The sequence below is a fragment of the Drosophila rhopaloa genome, unplaced genomic scaffold (assembly GCF_018152115.1).
Source record: "Drosophila rhopaloa isolate 14029-0021.01 unplaced genomic scaffold, ASM1815211v1 contig_115, whole genome shotgun sequence".
Taxonomy (NCBI): Eukaryota; Metazoa; Arthropoda; class Insecta; order Diptera; family Drosophilidae; genus Drosophila; species Drosophila rhopaloa.
The window spans coordinates 14,542,654-14,569,901 of NW_025334990.1; the positions used below are offsets into that span (position 1 = coordinate 14,542,654).

General features: G+C 42.5%; 1 protein-coding gene across 1 annotated transcript in view; it reads right to left on the bottom strand.

Moving 5' to 3' along the window:
* The window catches only part of LOC108039822, a 63,883-nt gene that overhangs the window by 8,404 nt on the left and 28,231 nt on the right, over window positions 1-27,248 (bottom strand). Inside the window, 4 exon segments of the mRNA XM_017116910.2 lie at window positions 4,423-4,845; window positions 6,909-7,064; window positions 8,218-8,342; window positions 12,317-12,468. Of these exon segments, the coding sequence (XP_016972399.2) occupies window positions 4,423-4,845; window positions 6,909-7,064; window positions 8,218-8,342; window positions 12,317-12,468 (856 nt within the window).

A 27,248-nucleotide genomic window follows, 5' to 3' on the forward strand; every position in this document is an offset into this window, starting at 1 on the left:
CTCTCTGGCTCACGCACATTCGCAGAATCGAAATTAACTAAGATATACGATAGATATATATATATGTGTGTAGTGGGTAAATTTAACTATGAGGAGTATTTTATAATAATTACTGTGCTGCATTTAGAACATCAATTGGGCTAGGTGTCTAGGGTATAATAAATCAAGAACTTAAACCATAAATCGCATTAGAACTGTATTAAATTATAGTGTTAAGTGTGTTCCTCCACTCCCTTCGTCTTCATCATATCAATCCTCGATTCATCGCACTCGCCGATTGCCCTTGGACTCATCCGGATTGGATTCCGGGTTCTTAAGGAGCATCAGGGGTTCGCCAAAGGGTCGTGTTGTTTCCGACTTCGGATGCGCTGATGCTGTATCGAGTATATACCATTTATATCGCTTATAGTTTGAGTCCAGCTTTTCTCTGATTTCATGGTTGGGTTAGTAGCTTTTCGATCGATTAACTGCTCTGGCAAAGCAGGCAGCTTGCTGACTGACTCGCCGAGAAATGTGAATTAAAACTAATTAAGTTAAATGAAGACAAGAAGCCCGAAAGAAAATATTAAACATTAAGACAGCGTTCATGCATAAAGCAAACCAAAACAAGCCGAAGGACGCAGACTCAGAGGAGGAGATTGGCGAGCGGAGGAGGACCAGCAGCATAGCATCCCTGGCCCAAGTAATAGAGCAGAAACATAATCCTGGGAAAATAAGTGCAGAGCCCCGCCAGAACTTCTGCCACAAGGAAGTCGACTCTGGCAACTACGAGATGGCGGCATGCAGGGATGGGTATGGAATGGAATGGAATGGACTGGTTGGGAAAGAGGAAGGCCAAACGAAAGGCGGACCCAAAACGGAAAGAAAAATAAGGAGCGCAAAAAGATTGTGTGTCATAACAATTTTTAGCATAATTATGTTCGGCCTGGGACCGACCTCTCGGCCCCCAGCCATCCGCCCCACCGCCCTTCCGCCCCATCCTCCCATCCGCCCCATCCGCCCATCGACAAGAAGTTAGCTCTTCGCCTAAGACAAAAAGTTGGCAGCGCGACTTTAAAATTGCGTCTCTCGCTTTCTGTGTGCGAGTGGCATTAAAAATGCAGCAAACATTAAGCGAAAATGAACTCGCGCCTTGGCGAAAAAGTTTTTTGGCCCGTCTGCAGTGTTTGTTGTATGCAGCATCCTGCTGGAAACGCCAAGCGACCAGTGTCAAAAACCCAAAACCCCACTTGTGAGTTGTGCGGCAGAATTTTTGCACAAGAGTTGACAATGGCTTGTAATTTACACGGCAGTGCCAACAGCAACAGTAGTTCTGAAGCTGTGGCATAAACAGTAGCAGGATGGGAAGTTCAGGAAATAAGTACATACAGAGAAAAGAAATCCGGTGGGAAAGTTCTGATTATCTAATGTTTTAGCTTGTACGTTGATGCTTTCAAAAACAAAAAATAAGATTTCGTAATCTAAACTTAATAATTTATGAAGCAAAAATAAAAATGCATTAAGATCAAGACAGCTTTATGTGTAGGCACTCGAAACCATTCAATTTAGAACTTTTAGAGTAAAAGTTTTAGTTAACGATTCTTATTCATTCTTTCTGTGGTTACTAAGCTTACACTGAAAAATATTGGTCTTTATATAAATTTATTCAAATGTGAAATTTATTTAAATTTCAATCAAGTATAATTTGTTGTTAAATTTAAAACAGCATTTATCCTTTAATACAGCGTTTTGTTTGCTTTTAAAAAGAACTCCGATTGCAATTACCATTACTTTTATTTCAAGGGCTAAATATCAAGAGAAAAGCATTCTTAAATCCGGATTTTTTTCCCCCAAATAGTACCTTTCCAAGTGTAGGAGGATGCAAATGCACTCCGTGGAGCAAGTTTCCTTTCGACTCCAGCCAAGCTGAAGCATGATGAAGCTCCTTTCAGCGCAAAAGGAACTCGGCCATGTATACAAATGATGGCGTTGCAGTTGCTTTCGCTGCTGTTGCAACGGAAATGAGCCATTTGCCTGAAGTGTAAACTGGGTTAAGACTAATTGGCATTTAATCCGACCATTGTTTAATGGCGCTGGTCTGGCCTGAGTGCGCTGAGCTGGCTTGCTTTTCCGCAGACTCGAATTGAAATAATTAGAACGCGTCCTGCCACACTCTATATCTTTTGGCATCGGGCAACAATCACGCACAGACACACGACATACGACAGATACCACTGCGGTGGCCCCCAACTACACGGGATAATAAATTCAAAAAGAGATACACAGAACACGGAAACACAATCTAAACATCGATGTCGAGTGGGAATCAAATGCAGTACTGTTCCAATGAGAACTCATGTCTATGATGGGGTCTACATTATGGTCATCCCCGGAATGTGATGATGGTGTGGTGCTGCAAGTGCTGGCTGGGAGATGGAACGATTTCTGCATCGGCATGATTGGGTTCTGGTTCTTAGTACAATTGTGGATCGGTTTGTGGTGGTGCTGTTTCTTGCTGTCCCCTCGCCTGTTGGTGGTACATTCTGTCTCGTAATTACTTTCTGGCAACGAGATCGATCGGTGTTGCGAGGATCGCTGCCGGAGGCGCCCAAAAACGGATAATGGCCGGATTCCGGCGAACAGTCGCCTCCGGAGTCCCGGATCGTTGATGCTGCTGCCACTGGTGCTGCTCCCGGACTGTTGCTGCTGCTGCTGCTGCTGCGGCTGCTGCTGCTGTTGCTGGTGGGCCGGCGAAGCTCCGGCCGAAATCGAGGATGTGGCAGGAACCTGTTGCATGTAGGCCAGCTGCTGGGCATTCCCCGTATAGTAGTTGATGCCAATGCCATTGCTGATGTACGCCGAGCTGGACATATTCGATACGGGGGCAAAGAACTGGCCATATCGCGGTTCTTGGTGTGTTTGTTTGATGTGGTTGGTTGGTTGGTTGGTTAGGTTATTGGTTGGTAATTTTGAGTTTGGCAAGCGAAACGAAAATTGGCAAAAAAGATATGGACACGAAAGAATATATAGATATATATGTGTTTTCATTTAAGGCGTAGTAAATCAGTTTATTTATCTAAGATGTGAGTTCTGTGTTCGCAATTCGGATGGAACTGTACTTACAACTACTGTAATTGGGGTCAGGCCAAGATGGAACCAAAATGGAGGCAACTGCAGCCGCAAAAGGCAATCTGCAATCAATCAGTTCACTGCTGCATTCACACTCTCCTAATTGGAATAATGCAACTGCAGACCGCAGGGAATGTTGCAGTTCTCTAGGTTGCAAGTTGCTAGTTGCTGGTTGCCAGTTGCAGGTTGCCAGTTGCCAGTTCCCAGTTGCTAGTTGCAGTCAGTGGCGCTAATTATGTGCGCACTTGCCAAGATTTAGGGCACTTTGCGGCCAAAGGGGAGCGGTCTGAATTGTGGCCCTAAGTAGGCGACAAAAAGGCAATGTCATGTTGCCATGCGATTGCTCTGGGGAACACGAGACGAGTCGAGACGAGACGATAGGACATGTATTTTAATTGAAGCTCATTCGCGTAAACAAACACACGCCCCCCATTTACATTCGCATTCCCATTCACTCACTTCACTTGATTGTGTGCTGTCTGGGCTCGATTCGGTATTTGAATAGAGAATGCTGGGGAAATCAGGATGGTTAAGGAAACAAAGTGTTTGGCATACACAAATTAATTACGTTCAACTAAATATGATACGTAGATGCTACATGTGTTTGCGTAAGCTATAATTGATGTTGGCTAAGCTACAAAGTACTATATTTCGGCAACTGCTTCAAATTCAACTCTAGAATTAAATTATTTATACACAAAATGCATATTTATATGTGAGTTATTAGTTGCTTGTTATTTGTGTTTCAGTAGTGTTCGTGTTTGTGTGGGCGTGTGTGCTGAAACTGGCCAAAAAAAGTCTATCAACTCCAAAGCGAAGCAATGGGGCGTATGAGCAATTATTTGGTTAGCGCAATGTGAAATTGAAATATTTATGCCAAATCTAAATATGTTCGCAAAGGGAATGCAATTGTGTGTGACTAATGCGACTATGTGGATAGAGATGAACTACTACAGTATACTGTCTGCTCTACAAGTCAGGTGCAGAAGATGTGAGAGAAAAGTAGCCCGATAACTAGATGAGCTGGTGACTGGTTTTTTGGACTTTACTTGGTATTTGGTATGCGGTTTAATGGGTAAGCTGAGGCACTGAGACGGGATCCGGGACTCGAGACATACAAAGGAGAGGTGGTGGGAGACCGAACTCAAAACCGAAACTACAACCAAGGATTCTCAAACAAAATTGCGAAAATGTTAAATGAGCGAAAAAATGCAGAGATATATAATAAATATATATATAGAGAGAGAGAGAGAGAAGGAAGGTAGTAGAGAATAACACAAACTACTTGGGCAGCAACTTGGCGACTTGTCGGACCTGAGCTACTCGAAATATCTTGGGTGGGCACCGGCAGGCCGCCGCGCTGTTGCTGCAGCTCCTGTTGTTGCAGCTGCACGCCCAGAATGGGCATGGCCACGGGCGGCGGACGGACCCCTCGTCCCGCCCGTACCGCCGCCGCCTGCGCCACCGATGCCAGACTGCGTTGTTGCTGCTGCTGCAGTTGTAGCTGTTGCTGTTGCTGCTGCTGCTGGTGTTGCTGCTGTTGCTGATGTTGCTGTTGCTGCTGCTGCTGTTGCTGCTGCTGCTCCTGCAGGACCAGTTCCGAGACACTGACAATGGGTATATCCGGCGGCGGGGCCCTGCCCATTTCCCGCTCGGACAGAACCGGAACCGGAAGCGCCGCTCCTCCCGCGACGCCGCCATCCAATTGCTTGCCCTGGACGGACTTGTCGGCGCCTGCTGCAAGATGCCCGGATTTGAGTTCCCCGGCTTGTTTCAGCACGCGGTAAATTTGATCGATTTCGGTTATTTCTTTATTGATTTTTTTTTTTTTTTTTTTTTTTTGGTGCCGAAGTAGGAGAGTTGACAAGTTGGTACGGTACGGTTGATGAAGGGCCAGTTTTTTATTTTTGGTATTCGGATTGGTTCGATTCGATTCGATTTTCAATTGTCGGATTGGGATGATGATGTTGTTGATGCGTTGTTGAAGTGCATTAGTACAAATTGCAAGTGGTTTCGGGGCGATTCGATAATTGGGTATGAGATTGATGATAAGGTGGGTGGGTTTTCTGGGGACACTTGTCATGACATCGAATGTATAATAGAGTGGGAAGTAGGTAGGTACATATAATAATAACGAACAGCTAAGCTCGATGTTACTTTACTCTAGGCCCGATGGTGACCCTTGATCCAGATGTCTAAGATGTGGTACCCAAAACCGATCCAAAAACAGTAGCCAAAAACACTTATGCGGTGTATGAGACGTGAGGCAATTTCTAGTGAACTTTTCGATATTTACTGAATGCTGATTACTGATAACTGAGTACTGAGTATTGCGGCTACAACACATGCTCCACTACTTGAACTGATTTCGTTGAGTGGTCCCCCAGCTCTTTTTTTAGGGTCTTCGATTTGTCCTTTTGTGTGGTCTTAACATATTTGTGTGGGCTGTGATCTTTTAATAGTGTAGGGTGTGTGTGTGTGTATTGTATTTACTTATTGAGCTGGTTGTCATTCGCTGATTATCTCGCTAATTAAGTGGGTCAAAAGCGCAACAGTCAAACACAAAGTACGAAACAAAATCATAAGGTCAAGCGCATTTCAATCGAGTATCTGGCGCATACTATACGAGTATTAATATATATTGATGTTGGATGTACGTTTATGGCACATACTAGTAATCGAATAATACTGTTCATTTGGATACCGATACCTAGTTGCGCAATGCGATGCATGAAGGGCGTCTTTTGACGGAACTTCGCATTTGGCACATTCAACTGACTTGCGCTCGGATTCGTATTCAGATTCAGATTCGTGTTCATATTCAGATTGGGATTCGGATCATCTGCCGCCTGATCTGCTGCAGCTGCAACAAGCGACTCCTGTGGCGAGGCTAGTTGTGTTTAACATAGTTTTGTGGTATTTGTTTTTTTTTTTTTTTTTTTTGGGGGGGAAGGGAAGAGGATTTCATATTGATTTAATCAAATAAATGTCGAGAGTCGGCAATTTGGAATTTGTGTGGTTGATGGATAAACTACATAAATGGCAGAGTCGCACCCGCAGGGAATGCAACAGATTCTATTTTCCTCCTGACAATTGTTTACGGTTCAATGGGCAGGAAATCATCATCATCTACGGAACTCTAAGGATATATTTTACAATGCGTGTTAGGGTGTGCGTGTGTTAGTGTGTGTGTGTGTGTGAGAGAGACCGAAGGAGCCAGGGAAATTGCAAAAGTTCTTGCTCGCTGAGGTCTGGAGAATTGCGACACAAATCACAAGTTGCCACAATCTGAATGCCCCACGATTGCCATAAATCCATTGTGAAATCAACTGATACCAGCCACTCCCACTCGACTCGGCATTCTCTTTGGCCAGCTCGAATCAATAAATGTTTGCCGAGCGGCAAACAAAATGTTGCTGATGCGGTCTGTTCCAAAAAGGAAGGTGAGCCGAGTTGGCCATAAAACGGAATGCATTCGCTTAGGAGTCCTACATATATTCAAGGTGAACACGGGGTGGGGGTTGGAAGGGGAGGTCCTCGTCCTGCAGCAGGACATGCTAATGCTAATGCAAATGCCTCGATGCAAACACAGTTCGGGACGGGCACGGCCAGTCGAACAAATTGTTGGGGAATTTCGCTTGCCAGCACATCGCATTTCGTTATCCCATGCAACTCGTTAGTCGGCCTCAAGCGGTTAGTATGTAGAGTGTGTTTAGCCTGCTTTCTGGTTTCTGTTTTCTGTTTTCTGTTTCTGTTTTCTGGGGCCATGGCTGTGATGCTGGTGCGTGCCAGATACTCACTTTCTTCCTCGATATCAACGCGATTCTCCAGCTCCGAGGTGCTCTTCTGGCGCCGCAGCAGCTTCTGCTTCGGCTGGCAGCGCGGCAGATTGGGGGCACAGTCTCCATGGGCGTTCAGCTTGCAGATGCGGCACCGCAATCCCTGGCGTGTGTGGCCTGCAAAAGCGGAAGGGTTAAGAATGTTTTTCTCTAAGGCGTATTAAGGTGCTGCAGTGGGCGCACTCGACTTAACAATACCCAAAGTACCCATCATTCAAATATTAAAATCGTTACTATTTACTTGCAGCTAATAGAAAAACGACATATTCCATGAAAATAATATATATTTAAATTTTTTTGTTCCTGTTATTAATTTGGATTCCCATATAATTCTGATCAGAATTTATAACGCTGTAATGGAGACATTTTCGACCCTAGACCTTTTTATATCAGTATCTCTGGGCTGCCATAAGAGTCATAGTGCAAAATTTGCAGAGCCCAGTTGTTTTCGAAGAATTATGATTATTTCCCTTTCTTTTATTGCTATTGTTTAAATAATTTTGAATCCATCCCTTGAGATGACTATAAGCTATAGCTGTCATTTACATATGTATAAGTTATAAGGGCTGTTAACACTGCCTTTAATGAGGGTTTTTTGTTATAAATTAGTCAAAATACGACCCACAGATACAAGAATTACTTTTTTATGATACTAACGATCTCAACTATCGATTCTAGGTTGATTTGGAAAAATTTATTTTTTGACCGATTTTCTTTTTTTGCGAAAAATCGGCCAAAAATAAAATTTTTAGCTGTGAATGCCACTCGATTGTAAATTTTATAACGAATTCAACGAGGTATGGCATTCCAAGGTTTAACCATTATTTCCCAGGGTTTTCATCAAAAAACCGAAATAAAAGTTGATTTTTCTTGATCTCCGGATTTCGCCATTTTTCATAGGGCGTTACATTATCATTTGTTGTCAAAAATCGTTTCAAATGAAATTTTTAAACTGTGAATCCCACTCGATTGGAAATTTTTTAACGAATTTAACAAGGTATGACATTCTATCATTTAACCAAAAGTTTCCAAAGTTTTGATAAAACAAATCGAAGCCGATGGATAGACTGGTGGTTTTTAAGGGCACAAAAATATAAAAAGCCTTAAAAATGTTTTGTTGATTATAAATATTTAAAGTTTAGGATATGATTCAATTGGAAAAAGTTCAGATCTCAAAAATGTATTCCCCTTCCATACCCTAGCATATGCTTAGCAAATTTATCTAACCCCTTTAGCCAACGGATTAAAGAACCACTTTGGCCATACCCACCTCTCAGAATCTGGGAGCAGACGTCGCAGGCCGTTATCTTCTTGTAGGTGTACTCCTGCAGGTGGTGGCTGCCATCCAGGTTGGGACGCAGCGGCTCGGAGGCTGTGCTGGAGGCTCCATTGCGCCTGTGAGGGAGACGGATCGAGGGGTTAGTGGGGGACCCGTTAATGGAGTCGCAAGTGTTGCACTTTTCCCCAAAACCCCAAAACCCCAAAGCCAGAGTTGGCCAAATGGCTAAACATATGTTCATAAATCGTATGAACAGACATTGCATTTGAAGGCTGCTCTTATGCTATGTTATGTTTTTATGTTTTTGTATATCTATACGCTATGTGCACAGTGACAACAGCAAACAATGGCGAATGAACAATGGAGTGTGGACAATGGACACTGGACACTGGACATTGGACAACGGACAATACACATTAATCAGACCGATGGTGCGTGTGCCATGTGTGTGTCTATATGTTTGGACAAGAAATACATTAAAAAGAATTGTATTTAAAATAAACAGACACACATTGTGCGGTACTCAACTTAATTGGATTTACAGGAAATTGGTCAATTAATCACTGCCCCGAGTATTTTACAATCTCGTGATCTCGTGCTTTGGCCAGATCTCTCAATCCACGATGCTTATGCAAATTATTGTGTTATTTATATTGTGTACACATCGAATTCATTTCAGCAATTTCGTTTTTCATATTTATACAAAAGCGAGAGAGATACAACCAATTTGCAAGGGCTTCCTTCTCGCTTCCTGCCCCTCTGGCACTTTTGTTTTATTTACCAGAAAAAGGCGAAGGACTTTCGGGGCTGGAAAAGGGAGGAGGGAAAGGGAAAAGGGGGGAAAAAGGGGGAGAAGGACTCACAATGGGGCAATTGTTGAGGCAGAACCAGGCTCAGAGGCCTAGGACTCGACGTTGATTGTTTGTAAGTGGCTTATGCACACAGATGAACACACAGACCGGCTGGCAAATAAATTCAGTTGAGCACATTGGCACAATATTTATAAAGTTGTTTTTTTGCAAATGCGTAAGGTATACAAAAACACCCAGATTTCTGGCACATTTTCATTGACGGGGGGCTGTGGGAGAAAGTGCAACATTGTGATTGGCAGCTACAAATGAACACTGACACGATGACATTGAATATATTCGTAATTCTTAAACTAAATATTGATCAAACTAACTGATAGACTTAGCTAACAAATAATGCCCGAGGTGTTGATTATCTAGGTACAGTAATGTACAATTTACAGGTATGTACAATTGATATGTACAGTATTTAACTGGTTTATACTGGGGTAATTACGATTAATTGATATACTTAAGGGAACTATCTAGTTCGGGGTTTATGGAGTTAATTTTAATTAGTTATACTGGGCTTTTGAGGAGATGTTTTGGGGTGTTTTGGTTTTCGTTTCGGGTGCAGAGCTATGGCAAAATGCTAAAAACAAAACGGAAATTCTTTAGCTATTTGGGCAGCATGAGTAATGGTTTAATTATAATAATTTCCATAACATATTCATTAGTTGGTTTGTGTGCAACTTAAAACTTTTATTGGGCCAACAAAAAATAAATGCACGAAAATGGAAATAAACAAGAAAGGAAAGCTAACTTCGGGCGGAGCCGAAGTTGATATACCCTTGCAGAATACTCTGTAAATTATATTCTCCAAAATTATTCATATGATGCATTCTTAATACTCATAAAAAATCCCAACTTCCTAACTTTAAAAACACCAAAGTTATGACATTTCCAATCGTTCAGTTATATGGCAGCTATAGGATATAGTCGGCCGATCCTTATGAAATTCGGCATGTCGGATTGATTAGCCAAATATAAAACCCATAGAAAATCCCAACTTCCTAACTTTACAAACACCAAAGTTATGGCATTTCCGATCGTTCAGTTATATGGCAGCTATAGGATATAGTCGGCCGATCCCGGCCGTTCCGACTTATATACTGCGTGCAAAGGAAAGAAGGGTGTGTGCAAAGTTTCAATTCGATATCTTTAAAACTGAGAGACTAGTTCGCGTAGAAACAGACAGACGGACAGACAGACGGACAGACAGACGGACAGACGGACAGACGGACAGACGGACAGACGGACAGACGGACATGGCTATATCAACTCAGGAGGTGATCCTGATCAAGAATATATATACTTTATAGGGTCGGAGATGTCTCCTTCACTGCGTTGCACACTTTTGACCAAAATTATAATACCCTCTGCAAGGGTATAAAAAAGAAAACAACCCATAAAAAGCAGTAATGAGTAACTGGCTCGCTTTCTCTCTTTTTGGGGGTCAGTTGAGGTTTAGTTTCGTTCATTCCGTAATTTCAGACGAAACTTTTGCAATATAACACAGCCAAACTTTTAGCTGCGATTTTCTTGTCACGTTTGCAAATATATACGAGTGTTATATATATACGAGTGGTATTTATTCTGTGTATTTGTACCCGTACTTTCCACCCCCAAAAAAAAAAGGGTGGCGAATATTTCGAAATGAAGTTTGAAGAGATAGAGCCCACTTAAGCACCCCCTGCCCATTCACTAAGCCGAGAAGATTTTCCGATTTATCATCATTGGCAGGGCAAGCTGGCGGCACGGAATTAAGTATTGTTGCCACTGGATGTTGCAACGTTTGCAGTTGCATTTGCAGTTCGCAGTTTCTAGGTTGCAGTGTGTGCATGTGGGTGGAAGGCAGGCTGCAGAATTTATAGTTTTGCAATTTTTCGCATATTTTTCAATGCTTCGAATGGCGCCAAGTGGAATTTACTGGGAGCAGCCGGAAACTTGTCCGGAACATATGGAACAGGCAGACGGACAAAACGGACAAACGGACGGACGGACACACATATAGCGACACATTTATCCGTAGTTATCGAACAGGGAAAACTTTGTTACTGGACTTGGAACAGTTCCAGAATACAGAACACAGAATACAGAATCCAGACCATTGTCTTTGTGCCAGTTCGACTAGCTATGGATTTTAATTGCCGCCCAGCATGTGATTGATGACATTTACTGGGCGCAGGTGGCATTTACGGCGCCCGAAGACAAATTAAATGTGTTGGGGATATGTGTGTGTTGAAATTGAATTTTAAATCGATTTACAAACATAGGCAAATAATACAGTGTGTCGTGTGCTGCAGTTGATGCGTTATTTGAAACCAATTAGCCGGGTTGTAAGCGGTGTTTATTTTCTCAGCTAATTCTACATTTTCGTGCAACATTACAGCAACCTTTTCGAATCGATTACACTATATATTCGTCTTTACATATATACGTGGGTTCTATGGGACTATTTAGATGCTGGGTGATGGTTTTTTTTTTGTTGTGGTTCTTTGTGAATTTCGGTTACCTCAAAGTCAATACGGTTGATACAGCGTGGTACATTTGATTTTGTCGGGGTGGTTGGCTGATAGATCGCGATTAAATATCGAGACATTGTTTTATTTTTTTATTTGGTTAGGCAAAGCATATCGAATGCATTTAGTGTTCGAATGGAGATGGTATATACGTAAATTTATATAGAGAAGAAGTGGAGAGATCATTATTATGGCAAGTAGAACTTAGCTTAGCTTAAACTAGAGTGGAGTGCCCGGTTTATGCACCTGAATTTGCATGGAATTATCTTGTAAATTGCGAGTGCAATTGCTGCATTGCATTGCATAATCCGGATTGTGCAAATATTAGGAATTCTTTCAGAGTATTTTATTGCGAATGGGGATGTAGGATGGGAATGTGAAATGGGATGGGATGTCGGTTGGCTGCTCTACCCTTGGATGCCTGAATAATTTTTCGCGTTTTCCACAAGCTTTTAGTCATATTAATGTGCGGGCGGCCCCGTTCCCGATTTGTCCTCCCTCCACTACGGGTGCCTACTGGCATTCGCCGCACTATTTCATTTTGTATCTGGCAGGGGTTTCTTTTCCTCCGCCCACGCCGCAGTTACTAGATACTCTGCTGCGGCTTGTATTCGACTTAATGGGCCTTGCTCTATGCCCGATAATGTTGTGTAACAGCGGGAAAATGGTAGGTGGGTGGGTGGAAAAAAGAAGCTGAAGGCTTACTGGTGCAGTACTCACCTATCTGCTTGTTGTGCTGAACCAGAACCAGCAGGCTTTAGGCTCTTAAATGCTTTCAGCCACTTTGTTTTCATCGATGGCGCTGTGGCAGCGGAGAATTTGCGTTCGTTTCGCGGCGATGTCGGCTCAACTTTGCTCACGAACAGATCCTTCTGCAAAAAGAGGGTGAAAAGAGAAGAGAAAGGGGAGAGAGGGGAGAAAGTGCATTAGCCAAAATGCAATTTTCACTTAAACGTCTCACGTTGCAGTTTAATTACAGGCCATTAACACTCGCAACTCGTTGCATTCCGTTTCAACTTTGTCTGCAACTATTTGCCAACCATTTTGATTTCAGTTTTTGCCACATGCACACATATTACATGCACTGAGAAAAAGGATGTTCTACCCCAATGATACTAGCTTTATGATAAAATGTATTCATATTCAATTTTCATCTCAATAAATGTATGTTTCTCAACAGTCTAATATTACTATTAATATCAAATTTGTATATATTACGAAATACATCCCCTTTACCATGTGTTAATCCGCTTTTCTATTTATTTCAGTGTACATTCCAAAACACTCGTTATGCCGTAATGGAGCCATGATTACAGGGACAGTATTTAGGCAAAGGAATGCTTAAATATTTAACTGATACTATGATGGCCATTGCATTTGTGTCTGCTGCCAGGCGTTGAATAAAGCCATTTTAATTAATAATCAACACTTTGCCGAATGCCACAAAATGTAATTACGCTCAGGACAAACGCACACAGGCTCAAATGCTCGCACTTACACACAAACACGCACACACACACATACACACACAGTCTGTAACAATAATTAAAACCACGTGTGACATGGGGTCACAGTTTAGTAAGCCTAGTTGTCCTTGCCGTCCTTGTTATTATCGTACGTTGTTAGTAGTTTAGTTGTCGGCCTGTTTGGTTGCTATCTGTCATGGGCGTTGCATAATTAGATGAGCTCTGCAATGCATTTAATTTGCTTTTTTACCCCAGAAAATAGAATCTCAATTGTAGTGGGGGACAATTAACAGGTTACTCTGAATGGAAAAAACAAGGGAAAGCATAATATTTATTGTGTCTAGCAATAATATTGGGAAAGCTGCACTTTTATTACCTTTTAAATAGCAATAATAATGGTATAGAATTTCTTGAATATTTCTTGAGGCTGTGGTATCATATATTTTAGTTTAATGGCACAATTAAACCCACAAAATCAAGCTCAAATATTACCAATAAATCTTGGCCCACACATATATTTAATGCATTATGAAGCTAACAGTACATCCATTAATTTTATACAAAATGAGGTTATCGTCAGTGGGTTTCATGTTTTGAAACCATCAATTAATATATGATATTTCTATCAGCAAACTATTTATTTTGGACATAAATTATTAGCCAATTACCTATGAATGTCCTGATTCAAAAAGTTAATCTTGAAGCGCACAATTAATTATGATATAATGTAGCCTTTACTCAAATCAGTTGTTTAAGCAGGTCAGTTTTTAATAAATACAAAAAGGAAGTAAATTAAAGCCTTAATCAAACTGAAAACAAAATGTATCTCAGCACGGTTGGCAGGTGAATCCCTAAAAAATCTTTAATTTTCAGGCTGTCAGTCAATTCCATTAACTTTTTGGTCCTGGATCGTCAATCGCAACATCGCTCTTCGCACCGAATTTCGGGAGACAGAAGTGAAGCGTGATTTTATGATGTCAGAACGTCAAAACAAGTTAAAAATCATTGCACTCAATGCAATTGCGGTATTTATAATGCAGCAGAACGCGTTCGCTGCAGTTCGCATCGCCTCGATGCGCTTCGTTCGATTTTCGGTTTCTGATTTCGGCAGGTTTTCCACTTTGTTTTTCCGCCCCACCCCCCTCAGCTCGTTTTCGACATGTTATTTTTAGCACTTTGACAGCTCGACAGAAGTTGGGGCGAGGCCACACATACGGAAGGTGGTTTACAGTGGGTGGTGAGTGGGTGGTGAGTGGGTGGTTGGGTGGCTGGGTATTTGGGTGGGTGACTAGCTGACAGGCAGGATATTAAGGCTGCCATGCATTCGGCGTCCATATGGCGCAGCGCGATATCAAAATCAATGTTTCGGCGGGACTGACAACAAAGGATGAAATTCACTGGAATGCCATTTAGCGATTGCCAAGAATTCACTGATACAAATTAATTCACTCGCAGCGATTGCAATTAAAAATTAATTTTTTCACACAGCACAAAGCGCCCATATTTAATGAGTAATTAATTTTTACGCAAATGCCCAGCCAAAGGCCGGAAATGGAAATGGAAAAAAACCAGTTAACGATTTCATTTAACGCACTGCCCCCAGAATATGCTGGCCAACGATTAAAGACGACATCTTGGCCAGGCAAAAAAGATAAGCGGATGGCCGATCTTGAGCAGCCCAGTGAGTGCTCTTTTGGTGTCTACCAGCACATTTAAATGGGCAGACTTCGCCCGAGTGGCGACGCCAGCGTGGTTTCGTCTGGCCATAATGGACATGTGCCTGTCATGTTGCCTTTGTCATTGTCGTCGCCATTTGAAGGCGTGTCCCGGGCCATAAATTTATGCATGCAGTGCATAAAATTCAAATTAAAGGAGCTGCAGCAGCAGCAGCACATCCTGCCAGCGACAAGTACACGTTTTGACACTTTACAACAGGCCAAGTCCCATCCAAAAAGGGGACGTCAAAGCCCGCAGCCAGCTGCTAAATGGACAGGGGCGTGGTCGGGGGCGTTTGGCTGGGGAATGGGGATTGAGGGAAATGGGAAATGGGTATGGGATCGTTTGGGGACTTTGTGAGATGTGGGCATCCCCCAGTGCAGTGCAATCAGGAGCAGCTGCTGTTGCTCCTGCACTGCTAGACTGAAATCAAATGTTGCCTTGGCCAGGACTAAAAAGGCTTAAAGTGCTGCGACCCCACCAATCCCCTGCCCTCTCTCTCTCTGTGTGACATAAATTGCGACCTAATTGATTTCACTTGGCTTTTTAAGCTACTTCCCAAAAGTGGAAAGTTGCCGGCTTAGAGCCCGTTTTGTGTTCTTTTCGCTCTGCGCTTTTTTTTCCCAGCCACTTTAATTATCTGCTATCTCCTGTCTCGGAGGAGGAACCCAAAACAAAATTTATGGCTGTCACAATTTTTAATTATGTTGCCCATTGCTAGATTGAAACCACAAAGGTATCGTAAATTGCCAACTCGAGCGGGCGAGCTGGGCAAGCTGGCCAATGGAAATTTCCTCATTAAGGCCGCAACAAAGCGCGCTGGCCAACAAAAGGAGTCCTTTGTGATTCCATGCTTGATCTGCTTAACCACAGCCCGATGCCAGATACGCCCCCACCACTCCTCCCTGTAATAAGCATTTCAATTGGCCCACGATGGCCCATTCGAGCACTGGCAATATGAAAGCATATTTTATTGCCACTTTGATGAGCAGCCATGGACCACTGATGGAGGGGGTGGGGGGGTTGAACATTCAGTTTTAACCTATATTTTTCTAGCCCGCTGCAGTCTTTGTAATCTAGAGTAAGTGTAAATGTGTGCAGGGCGGACATGGATGGGTGGGTGGTCAGAATCAGACCCCCTCCCCCCGCCACTTCATGGCTTTTTCCCAGCTCCAACTAATTGCCGCTGCCGTAGCGTAGAGTCTGGCTAAGGAGTCCAAGAGCTCTGCAAACATGCCTAAGACTATTTAGCCAACAAGGAGCACGGGAATATGGCCAGATAGCAGATAGCTGGATTGCGAGCAGAGGAGGGAAAACGGTATGTACAAACACAACATTTCCGTAAATTACACGCATTTGTCAAAACGAAACAATGCGCAAAGTGTTTATTTGTTTTAGTGAGTGCTTCTGAGCGCAAAAATGACTCAACACAAAAACAGGACGCAAAAGCGGGGATGACAGGGGAGGGGGAGGGGAGGGGAGTGGATAGTTGTTGTAAAACTGTTGCAACTTCTAATGGCTTTGCTTGTTGCTGCTCCTGCTGTGTCATTGTGTCCGCCGTGTGTGTGCAGCTGTGTGATCATTGCAGCGAGCAATGTAGAGCAGCGATTATGCAACCACATCACTCTCACAATGCCTCATCGATCCAATTCAGGACGCACCACACACACACATAAGCACACTCTACACCGGACCTCTTGGCGTATGCGTAATGTGAACGAACACTTTTCAATTTTCATTAACTGCGGCTTCAAATTGCTTGTGTCAACTGCAAACTGCAACTGACATTCACAACAGCTTGGCAAGATTGAGTCCTGAAAGCGACCAAAACGTTACCTGGTCTTTAAGGCGGCTTCAAAAATCTATTGCATACTTATGAGGGTACTCATTAGTTTTGATTTATTATGCAAAAACTGTCTACTTTTATGTAAATGTTATATAAGGGCTGGTAATAAGCGTGTTTAAATCCTGATAGAGAATAATGAATACCTGATACTATCACGGCTGCTTAAATAATTAGCCCAAATGCAATTAATAGTCACAACAATTAAGAATGTTTAAACTCTGAAAGTGAGTAAAGCCAACCTTTTTCTTTAAAGTAATTTAAAATCTGGTTGCATAATTCCGGGGATCACATTGGCTTAAGTTATCCTTCTTAAACAAGTTTATTATCCGTATTAAGTTTTCTAGGTAGATAAGGAGCTTATGGCTATTCGCAAAAATCAAAACTCTTTAAGCTCTCCAACGTTTCCTACGTAAATTAACACAAATTAAGGATAAGAAAAAATACGTTCTGTTGCCTCTGCCAGTTACATGAATCCATACGAAAACAATACACCCTCAAGCCCGGCAGCTGCAGGATATGAAAAGACAGTCAGAATCTGAGGCGGCACAATTTGCATTTGACAATCAACAACAGCCGCAGCAGCAACCATAACAAATGCCACTGCGATTGGGAGAGCAAGGATTGAATGCCGACGGATGACAGAGGCAAGTCAAACCTGTCCGTTTGGGGTTTTCGTCCTGTGGCCGGGTTAACCGCAATTCGTGCCATTCTGCCATACTTTCCCAGCACTTAATAAATATGCAAAAGGCGCATTCCGACTCAGACTGCGAGAGTCTGACTGATGGAAAATTTATTGGCCACAATTAAAATTGCAGAATGCTGTTTGCTTTGGCCACACACCGTGCACCTGGAGCTGGGGTCGCCGGATAAGCTTAATCGGCTCAGGCTCAACGCCTTTTCTCGAATTTCGAAGGTCAGGTATGAAAGTCCTTAGCCATTTGGAAAGCCTTTCGGCCGGGTAGTGCGTGTGTGGCACGCCCCATTTTGTTTTATGACCACCACCCTAAGCTGCTCTTACCAAAATAAGAGGGCCAAAGGCTTTCATTAAGCCGAAGAGTGTGATGGTGCTGGAAAATCCTCAAGGGCGTTGGTTAAGCTGCGTGAAATGCCCCCTGATTCTTCCTGTAATGACACTTGCATCCTCACATCTTTTCCACCTCCGAATGTAATTTGCATTTGCAGGCCCTCCTCCTCTCCCTCTCGCTTTACATTTTATTTTTATTGCTGAAAACAAAACAGAGAAGGAGGGAAATTCCCAGAGTGCTGGGGATTTTCCTTTTGCTTATGCTCCCGCCGCTCCTACGTGACTGCCATCAATTTTCAGTGGCCCAGTGCCGCATAATTTTGCATACAAACAGGTGAATGCCATTGGACTTTCGTGGTGGTCGCCCCTTGCCCCCTTAACTCGATTTTGAGTCGGTTTAAAAGGCGTTATGTGCGACGACTGCTGATCACACACACACCTCAAAATGCTGGCTGATGCAAATGCCGAGTGCTGAGTTTCGCTTTTTATGTACTTTTATTATTATTGCAAGTGTAAAGGCGGAAAATGGCATCGTGTGGGTGGATCAGTGGGTTTTTCCCTTAGCCCGACTGTGAATGTGACTGACTTCCGCAGCTGTTGCAGCACAAATTGATTTTCAATAGCTGAGTGGTTTTTGATTCAATAAAATGACATACTCGGTTAACTCCCGCAAGCCCCTAGAAGTTCCGGCTACGTGCTCGTCCTGTTCGTCCTGGTCGTCCTGTTCGAGCAGTTCGTCCTGTCAGAGTCTGTCTGCTTTGCGGTTGAGAAAAGTTTTCGGTTTCCTGAGCACAGCTTAATTCACTCCGATGTAATTAAGATTGCTTTAATTCAATTTGCATGCGGAATGTGCAAAATGAATCACCACTCTGACCCTGCCAATCTATTGAATCTGCTTTTATTGGCCTGCTGATAAATGGCCAGGACGTGTCAGCCTAAAAGCGATTAATCAATGGTCCCCCCTCGAATTTCTGAGTTTATTTTCGGGCTGCTTATCAATCAATATGCAAAGAGGAAAACAAGAGCAACTACGGCGGCATGGGGGCGAAGGAAAAACTCTTTCATAAGGCGCCTTTCACACTCTTACGGGGGCGCAAGTCAAGTCAAGTGAGTCAGTCAAGCGGGGCTTACAAAAGTTTACTGAGGCTGCTCAACTAGGCGCATGAATTTCTAATTAAAACGCCGGCAAGCCTCACCAGGCACTCCCCGCAGACCCCCACTCGTAAATACTCATTTGAGGCTGGCTCACACCCACGCGAGGGGCATATCCTGCATACGTATACGTATGTGTTCTTGTATGCAAATGTGAACGTGTATATTATGTAAGTATCACGTATACGCAGTGAGGGCCCACATTGGCTGCTATCTACTTAATTACTTGGTGGGGCGAGCGGGCGAATTATATGCATAATTTAAAGTGCATGCTTTTCCCGAAGGCCCCACCAGCATCCTACCCCCCCCCCTTGCTTTTTCACACCCCGCCCCCCGCTGACTCCTTTCCCAGCTGATTAAGCCGCCGGCAGCTTGAAGCTCTCCGCTTGTCTTCTGGGCAGCACAATTCACACGCAAACTTTTATTGCACTGACAAAGTGCCGCCCGCTGTGGCTTTCCTCCGCAGGACTCCGCCCCCCCGCCTCCTTTTTCCTTCTGCGGGAAATGGAGCGGAAAATATTTGCGACAAGCGGGACATGTGAGTGCACACGCCGCTTCAACACCCCCTCCCCCTCTCTCTCTCACCATCCCCCTGACCAGCATATGTGCCCATCCGAGCTTTCCACGTTTTTGTGCGCCACCAGAAAGGAAATCAAAATATTTCCGCAACTCAAATTGAAAATTGTCAATTTTTTATCTCGTTGCGGTTTTTCATCGCAACGAAAAATCCTGTCACTCTCCCACTCCAAACACAGTCGCAATTCTATGGCCAAAACCACTATCTGCAACCACAATCGTCTAGGAAATGTATTTAAAATCTTTAATGCCGGCGAAACTTTTTCGATTTAAGTGCCCGGTTGTGTTAAAGAAATCCTTTGGGGAAAAATCTATTCAAAAAGTCAGTGCCAAACAAAATTTGTAGAGATTTTAATAAGGCCGCTTATTTTTTTTAAATCTCAAAGAAGACACTTTATACATAACATTATTTAACTTAGTTAGGGTTTGGTTTACATTTGATTTTCTCGGCTAAATTTATTTAACTTATAACCTGTAGAAAAAAAATTGGTATTATAAATTCCAAAAGATTTTTCATACTTTTATTTTCTTTATTTAAAATGCTCTTTTAAACAGTTACTTAAAGAATTTTTGAATCCCATGAAAGCATTCCATTCAAAGAAGATTATGTGGGTGAAAGATAGATGACTATAAATTCCGGTATTGATTATACTATATGTCAGCACCCAACGGCTTGCATGAATTACAAAGGCTTCGATTTATGAAAGTTTAAGTTACAAAAGTTGAACTGTGCTGGCCTCCAGGTGAGTTGTGTGTGTATACCGAGTATTTGGTTAGCCCGTGCTGGTTGCTAATAAAAAATCAATTAACTTGGCCTTGGCTAATGTTCCGTGTTTCGAGCTTCCTGCCTGACTGGCTGCCTGCACACGAGTCGCGTTACTCAATGACAGGCTTAAGCCAACTTCACGGATGAAAATCGATGGCCCCGGCTCACGTATTTCTCTAGTGGGTGGGGGTGGGTGGGTTTGGAAAATGGTTCCATAGCTACATCCATGGCTTTTGGCTAAGGCCGGGCGCGATAATTGATGTCAAATGCTCGTCACATTTGTCTCAGTGCGAGTGTGTGTGTGTGCGAATGAAGTCGTTAATCATATAGGCCCAGGTGGGTGAATTCCAATGCCAATGCGATTGGAGCGGAGCGGAGAAACCCATGAGGATGCCAATTGACAGCCAAACTTAATAAGCACTATTTCTGACAGAGATAGAGACGTGCAACGTGGCTATTATTTCCCTAGCTTTTATCAGTACCATGGCATGGGTGGATTAAATCGACTTAATGTGGTCTTGAATACATTTGGTAAGTGAACTTTCCTGAAAGCTTATCAAAAATGCAATCATACATTGGAAGCATTAAGTGCTTGTGGTCAGTAACGTGAATCTAGGTGAGCAAACTGAAAATTGCTGGCCAATAAAGTAAGTAAATAAAAGAAAAATTGTGTTCATACCAGAATATTAAAATTAACATTTTGTTTATTAAACAAACTAAGTTTGGCATAAAATATTTATTAAAGATAGAATTCTAAAGAAAATGTAATTTAATTTAAAAGAACGAATGCAGCTTATTGGATTAAATCATCTTTTGTTGTCTTTACTTTCTCACGTATCTTAGTTAATAAATCAAATATTTTTTCTTTATCACAAATCGCTATTTGCTGCATTGTTTTCCGCCCATTTGTAGGTGTGATTTGTGCCCCACTTATTTACCATTTATCCCCCACTGTATCCTGACACGTGCATAATTAGTGTGTTGGCAAGGAGCAAAAATGGAATGCGCCCAGCTCCGCATCTCGGCATCTCCCATCTCGCAGCTTTCGCTGATTGAGTGGCACAGATTAACAAATTCGGAGCCTCGAGGCTGTGGCGGCAAACAGCAAACAACAACAATAGCAACAACAGCAGTGGCAATCACAGTTGTTGCCTCATGTTTGTGCGTCAAAACACAAAATACACTCGAGGCGAACAATTTAATTCGTTTGGCAAACAGGACACGGCCGGATAGGAGAAGTACGATTCGGGCAGCAGGAGGCAGGACGAAGGACGCAGGACCTGTCTGTATAAATAGAGGCAAGTGTTGGACCTGACTGCGTGGTAAGTAGCTGAGACCACTTCCTGTCAGGACGAAAGCCAAAGCCTTAGCAACACCAGCACACACACTTATTCACGGGATGTCGCACCTTGCTTAGAACGACGACCGCCTGTTTACCTTTACGTCCTTGCACAGAGAAAAAAAACATCCCATAAATCGGTAGTAAATAAGGTTTTTTATATCTTATCTGTGACATATCAAGATATAACGATTATTACAAAGCAACACATTTGAAGCAACATCTTTTAAATCAGAATAATATTGAACAATGTGCATTCTTAAATTGATTGAAAAATGTTATGAAGAATGTGCAATTTTAAATATTTAATGATGTTTATCTAAGCTGTTTTTCCCCCTATACAGGTAAATATATAAATTCTTAAGAATAATTGTATGTTAGACTTAGAACAACGACTTTACTTCTTTTGTATTATTTTTTTTGCATTCGTGCTGTTTTATTTATCAGTAATCATGAAAAACATATGAATGGTGTGAAATTAAACTATGGTTTTAGTTAATGAATAAATTTGGTAGTATATTTATGACATCCTTTTAAGACTTTGAATTTCTTACTGTGTTCTTGAATACCTGTCTGGGGTGTCAGTTTGTCGGAGACGAAAGTTTTAATGCCTGTGCCCGCTCAGTTGTCGGGGTCGCGGCCATAAAAGTAATCATTTGTCATTGTCAAACGCTGTGCAAGCTGCAGCCAAGGAGCTGCCGAGGTAAACACCTCGCCTTTTGGTCACCTGCCAAATCGCTTTAACCGAGAGCCCTTAAAGCGTTTGCCGAACGGAAGCCGCTCTCATTAATATGCAACACTATCAGCGGACTCCGCCTGTCGCACTTGCAACATGCTTTTCAATTATTTAAATTTTCATTAAAATTCCAGCAAAAAATGAAGGTGAGGCGCTGCCAAAACTCAACCCGGATTCAGTTCGTTGGCTGTACAGATGGTGGACTGGTAGACTGGTGGCCTCTGCCAATTTCGTGGCCTACTCGGAAATTTCGAAAAGTGTTAAAATCAGCACAAAGAGCAGTGGGAAAAAAGCGAAACAGCAGCCGAGGTGGCTGTGGAATAGCCGGGCGGAGAAATGTTGCCGGGAAAAACTGCTGAAAATGCAAAGCTTGGCGGAATTTATTAAAAGGCCAAGCCAAAGAAAGTGCAAAATTGCTTTTGATAAAAAAGCGAGAACGAAACCGACGACAGCTGCCAGCGGTGAAGCGGTAATCGGGATGCGGAAATCGGGGATTCGAGGATTCGAGGACGAAAGCCAGGGGATGCGCCCACTCGTGTTGCTGAGTTGCCAATATTGCAAATTGCATAAATGAAGTATTTTTGGTCTGGGGCGTCTGCTACGACCGCTCTCCCCAGCGGCTCTATTTGAATTTCCGACTACCTGATCTCTCCGGTTGCCCAACTTGGCCCCCGCCGGCGGAGGGAAAACTTTCCCTATTTCCTGTCATCCCCACACACACACTGCGTATACGTAATAACTTGTGAGCGTAGTACTCCTCGGTGCAGTTTGGGAAGTGCTGGCCTGGAAGGCATAATCCCAGTGCCAAGTGCCAATAAGTCAGTTATAAATTTGATGTAAAATTAAGCAAGCGGCCAGGACACACCGGCTTCGGCCCCAGCGCCCCGTCCCGACAAATTGCTTGCAAGGACTCGCTGGCATCCTTCATACATTGTGCTTGGCTTTTGCCCTCAGTCAAGGGAGTAGAATGTGGGAAAAGGGATCAGAGGCTCCTTACACTGGAGGGAATTGGGATTCAATAGAGGTAAATATAAAAAAAAACTGGTAACTAATTTAAAAACATTTAAAGAACTTTTTGAACTATAAAAAAAAGTATATTTCATTTATAAATGCGTGGACTATTTATACTATAAAACAATAGGAGTGCTACGCTATTTAATTCGAAACTCTTCTCACACCTACAAAATACCAACCTCAACTTGCCTTTACGTTTTAAGACTCTCTAGATTTTAATGTACGACTATTTTATTGAAATTAACATATCAAATCCGTTCCACTTTTCACATTTTTCACCTTGTAGCGTTTTAAACAACCACAAATATTAATAATATGTCAAGAAGGCACTATTATGCCTAAGATTATTATTCCTAAAATTATAAACACAAAAAAAATATTCATAAAATATATCAGATAGGAAGGGCATATTCATGTATACTTTTTAAAATGTGAGGTTAGAACGCGGACTGGAGGGTGGTTTTAAAAATGTTAGGAAAATTAATTTAAAATGAAAATTTCTTAACCCAGTTACCCTACAAGAAACCATTTTTCCTAATAGTACTTAACCTGATAAATACTGTTGTCTTCTTAAATTTAAAAACCAATGAGTTTTCCAATAAAGTAGAGTAAAATCTTCTGTAGTAAACATGTTCTTTTTGGCTCGTTATAGAAAACTCTTTAAGTGCGATACTAAATTAGAGGAAGTTTCTAAAATCCAGAGCTTGTTCGCCGAGTGTTCACGGGGCTGCAGCTGCAGCTTGTTAGTGTAACGATGCCAAAGGAGAAAGCCCGGGATACATATACACACATTTTGGGCCAAGATGTGGTGGCTGGAACACCCGCATTTGCTGGGGCACGGGCTTCATGGGTTTCACGGGTATCACGGGTATCTCCGCCTGTGGGCCCGGCACACAAGTCCTTGTCGGACTCATATTTTCGGGCATCGTTACGAGTCTGCCACAAGCAGCTCACAAATATTTGCGGGCCGCCTTCACACGGCACACATCCAACATATAACCAGCCCAGCCAACATGCAGCAACGGACTGCAGGCGATTGTGGGCGTGGGTTTAATAATAGTACAATTTATTGATTAAAGTCGGGTTAGATGGCCAAAGGAGGAGGGGGTTGTTCGGGGGGCACGACATAATATTATTATATGTTAACTCAGTCCCGTCCGTTGCTGACAAATTGTTTTTGGTCTTCGTCTGACATATTTATGATGTTGTCCAGGGTCAAATAGTTCTATTTACACTTTCTGCTAGTCATTTCTTTTTATCGATTTGGTTTCTGGAAAGCGCCTGCCACTGGCAAGTTTGTTTTTCCCCAAGTTTCCGTGGCTGAAACTGGGAAATACGAATTACAAATTTATGGACAAGAAAGTGGACTTTTTGGACTAGCCTGATTTCTAGAGATAGTGGCCGGGAAAACTTTCTCGGTCAAGTTCTTAATCGATTTCGTGGCTCAAAAAGCAATTGGGAAATAGAAATCCTTCAACTTAAGTTGATTGATTAAATTTCGAGGAGGCCGGGCGTCTTCGTTTTATTAGCTTTTCTCTTTGCGTTCAAGGATTGTTGCCTTTTCTTTAAGTTTTTTAATTAAAAATAAAAGATCATAGAAATGTTCCAAGTAAATGATAGGTAAAAATAATTTATTTTGAACCAACCGTTGCCCAACAATATGTTTTAAAAATCGAGTACTAGTTTATAAAGGATTTATATGTTAATAATGACTTTATCGGAACGAAATTTGACATTTTTAAGTAGATAGCTTATAAGATATTTAATACAGCATCTTATTGGGCTTTACAACCAAATATTTTCAGCTAAAATAAATGGTTTCTTGGATCTATTTTACAACAAACTCTTTACTGTTACTTATTGATTACACTTTAAAGAGATAAAGTTCCTCGTTTGTTAGTTGCTATCTTCCCTACTCCGAGTTCGAGTATCCTTAGAGCATATTGTTCCACTCTGACATTATTCTATGAGCTCTTTCTATGTTCTGCTTTCCCCTTTTACCATTTTATTTTTTTCCAGCGAACAACTTGCAGCATTAGCGCTTCTTTGAAATGGATGCGGCAATTAAAAGCCATCATCAGATATCCTCGGCACTCCCCTTCTGCACCAGCAGCAATTGGTAATCAAATAGTTTGGCCATGGATGTCTCCATCGCCCCGTCCTCCTCCTTTGTTTTTCCCGCCATGTAATGGCACATTCTGCTGCGGCGAATGGCCAACGAAACTATATCATTGACTGCCAAGAACCGCCAGCGGCAGTGCCATTAAAACGTAAGCTGATATAACGCGCAACATTCTAGCAAATGGAATGTTTTCATCATCCTCACTGCCACTCTCGCACTTTCCCCACTTTCCCCCACTTTCCCCACTGCCACCGTTACACCCACACTCCGCCACTATTCCTATTCCCTTGTTTATGGCCCTGCGGGTGAAAGCGAAAGTGAAAGTGGGACCGAGAGTGTCAAATTTCCGCTTTCAGTGCCAGAGCTGCATTGGCTGCTTCGAGGGGTTCTTGGTTTTTTGGCCGGGGGTGTAAACACTCTCAACTAAGCAAACAGTTGTCAATTTCTGGCAGGGCAAATATTTTTTCCCATTTCGCCTTTTCGCACTTCAAGAGGCTCACTTGGCCCGCACTTCTGTTGACTTCTATTCCATTCTTCTGTCAAATGCTAATGGTTGTAGTTGCACTTATTCCTCAGCTGCTGCCACTTCGACTGCAGCCGCAGTTATATTGGATTTGGCCAGATATTGGCAAAGTGAGCAGCGAGGCGACAAGGTGACAACGGGCCAAAGTTTTCCGCTCGGCGGCTTGAGTGCTTCCCGCCGGAAGTTCCGCGGCGAAACATCGAATTTAAACTTGGCCAAAATGGATTTCATAATCAAATCGTCTTCTGGCCAAAAGCATTCGAGCGCTCGAGCGTGATGAGATGATTTGGTGAGGGTGGGAGGTTAATGGAAACACAGAAACAAAAGTTTTCGACTACCCAGAACATCTTTAATCAAATCATTAAAATATTTCATAAATAATAAATCCTTTTATGCCTAAGACTTACATAAAAAGATATCAATAAAGTAAGTGACAAATGATAAATTAATTTTGAGCAATTAATTTGGATGACTACATAAAAAGATAAGTAAACAACAAATTGCCTATGAAATTAAATATCAATTATAAATTTAGCAAACTGTCAAAACAACACAATTGATGGGCTTTGATTTGTTTGGCATAAGCAAAGTGTGCTACATTTTGAAGTGCACTTTGTACTTATTAATTGAGTCACTTTTATTAGATTTCTGTTGCAACTTAAAAAAAAACTGAGTTGAGCTGAAAACTCGCAATAGTTTAAAAAGTTGTCTCCCCTTCATTTTTTGTGGAGATGATAAAAGTTATGATAATGAAAGCAGATTACAACGAAAGTTTGCGCATCGTAAACTTGATAATCGTGTTACTTTTTGCGATGAAAGTCTGGCAGTAAATGGCACACTATTTTTTTACAGTGCAGATGGAGAGAAATGGATATCTTGCAGGGGCGCATTCAGCTGTGCAGGTCTCGCACTGACAACACATGTTCAACTGTTCAAGAACAATGACACTCAGAGCCACTCAACTGGATGTTTGTAAACGTTGCTCAGGCACAAGGACCAAGGACCTCTCTGCCAATAAGCAAAGCGGGATGAGCAGTAAGCAAAAGGAGGCCTGGCGCCAGGAACAATACGAAAAGGCGGCTGCCGGGTAGATAAACGCATATAAAACACAAGCTCAACCGAAAGAGAAAGAGCAGCTCGAGCGGCGAAACAAAAGCTGTAAAATTCAGTGCAACGCACTCGACACATCCCTTGCAACCCCACCCCCCTCCCTCCGTCATATGTGTGTGGGCGGGGCTGTGGGTGAGTCATTTAGTGCAACATGGGGCACTCGGAAGCGACGAGGTTGAGGTTGGCAGGACTAGCAGCAGGATGGCAGCCTGTCAAGCTGGTTTCACTACTTTTTTTGTATTTTTTTTTTTGTTTTTCGAGA